Source organism: Sinocyclocheilus rhinocerous, unplaced genomic scaffold, assembly GCF_001515625.1.
Source record: "Sinocyclocheilus rhinocerous isolate Xijiao unplaced genomic scaffold, SAMN03320098_v1.1 scaffold874, whole genome shotgun sequence".
Lineage (NCBI taxonomy): Eukaryota > Metazoa > Chordata > Actinopteri > Cypriniformes > Cyprinidae > Sinocyclocheilus > Sinocyclocheilus rhinocerous.
Genome location: NW_015658511.1, coordinates 275,627 through 277,777, shown reverse-complemented (window position 1 = coordinate 277,777; position 2,151 = coordinate 275,627). Strand labels below are relative to the sequence as shown.

The 2,151-nt window shown below is 38.7% G+C and overlaps 1 protein-coding gene across 1 annotated transcript in view; it reads left to right on the top strand.

Moving 5' to 3' along the window:
• LOC107722326 (huntingtin-interacting protein 1-related protein-like) overlaps positions 1 to 2,151 on the top strand; it is an 18,938-nt gene that overhangs the window by 13,057 nt on the left and 3,730 nt on the right. Inside the window, exons 20-23 of the mRNA XM_016530639.1 lie at positions 390 to 540; positions 630 to 716; positions 797 to 904; positions 1,217 to 1,239. Of these exons, the coding sequence (XP_016386125.1) occupies positions 390 to 540; positions 630 to 716; positions 797 to 904; positions 1,217 to 1,239 (369 nt within the window). The remainder of the gene's footprint in view (positions 1 to 389; positions 541 to 629; positions 717 to 796; positions 905 to 1,216; positions 1,240 to 2,151) is intronic.

Here is a 2,151-nt window from a genome sequence, read left to right as displayed (position 1 = left end):
AAACTGTCTTGTTATGGATTTAAATCTGTATTTAACCTCAGAACGATCTCAAAGTAAATAGAGGTGATTTTGTGGTGGATGTGCTTTAAAAATAAATTATAATCTTAATTTAAATGATGAAGGATACTGAAAGTCTGACAGTAATGAGTGTTGAGTCCTACTGTAAGGTTAAAAATATAACTTTTGTCAATATTTAGAGAGTGGGCTGACTGATAGCTGATATAATGTTGAAATATATGATATATTTTTAAAGTCATACTATGATTTGGGACGGTTTAATCTTGTATAGGATGAACAGTATGCACATCGGGATGTAGCCCAGGTTTAGCTACTGTAGTGTCTATTGAGGGTCTTAATTAGTTCTTCTGCTGTGTGTTTTTTCTGTACAGTTAAGTCAGGACTTAGGACTGTTGCAGCAGAAGCTGCAGGATGAGCAGTTCAGTATGTTGCAGTGCGCTGTGGTGGAGGCCGAGGGCATCGTGCTGGACGCTGTGGCCAAAGTGGACGATCCACTACACGTGCGCTGCATCAGCACCCCAGGTCTGTCCTTCCTCACCCTCCTCCTCCTCATACCTCTGAATATCCCCATCACTTCTTTTACTCTACATATACCTAATCTCTGCTTGCAGATTATTTGATCAATCGTGCTGAGTTGACGTTGGCGTCCATTGATAAGATGCAGCACAGTCATGCGGCTTACTTGAGGAATATGGATGGTAAGATGTCGGTCATTCTCATCAGTAAGCTACAGGTTCAGGTGTTAGTGTGATGTAATCTCTTCCTCCTCCTCTTCTAGACGCCAGTGGTTTGTTGAGGTCGGTGACCCAGTTCTCCCATCTCATCGCTGACACTATTGTGAATGGAGCAGGAACTGCACACTCAGCACCTACGGACCAAGCAGACCGTGAGAGTCCTAATTATTCTTTTATTATTAAAAATGCACACATGCACGTTTCATATGCATATAGTGCTGCTGACATTCAAAATCAAACTTTCTGTAGTATTACAAAACATACACAAAACATTTATAATTTCTTTAAAAATAAGTTGCATTAACACAGTGTTTAAAATGATTTAAGATTTTGTATTATAAAATCTGCACAGATGATTTGCTTCAGAAAATCCAGCTAATATGACACAGTTTTGGTTTTTAGATGGTCCAAACTGCTTATTTTTGTCCTTTAGATGGTCCAAGATGCTTATTTGTGGCCTTTAGATGGTCCAAACTGGTCTAGACAAGTATAATTTATCATTTCTTTAAAAAAGTTGCAAATGAACAGTATTTAACGTTATTCATGGTTTTGATTAAAGGGTTAATATGATGCTGCTAAAAAGAACATGGTCGAGAACGGCGGTCCCGGCGAAGGAGCGGTGAAAACGGTGAGGGCTGATCCGGTGATCCACAGCACTAAGTTGATGTATTTCCTCAGCGACCAGCACGGATCAGCTCTAGGGATGACGAAGCGGATATCGTCCTCTTTTGGAAGACCAAGCAAAGTAGTTTCGCTTTCACAACGAAGCACACAGCGTCTTCACGACATGGCTGCAGTGTCAACAATACTACAGCGAGAATAAAAGTTATGCTTTCTTTCTTTGCGTGAACATTTGGGCGGTGTTATGCAAATCTTCCCACATAGTGTGGTAGATATGTGGGGGCGTGTTCGAACGAGCCGTTTTAGGTAGGTGTGGCTAACTCTTAACTTTTATAAAGAATATCTCTTTGGATTTGAGACTTTAGTCTTTGCAACTTTACAGATCTTCTTTATGCACCAAGAGATTGTAACACTCTAAAGAGAAAGGAAAAAATGAAATCGCATCATATGACCCCTTTAATACATTAATACATTTACCAATGATTTGCATTAGAAAATCCAGATAATACCAGATGGGTTTGTGTAGATTTTAGCTGATCCAAGCTGCAAAGTTATGGTTCCTAGATGGTTCAAACTGCTCTAGATATAATTTATAACTTTAACTTTAAAAAAAGTTGCAAATTACCACAGTCTTTAAAGTTATTCCAATTTTCTATTACAAATATTTTGTATTACAAAATTTGTACTGATGATTTGCATTAGAAAATCCATCTAACACCAGATGGTTTTACATGGCAACCCTCTACATTGCGAGTAAATCACTCGCATATGCGACTAA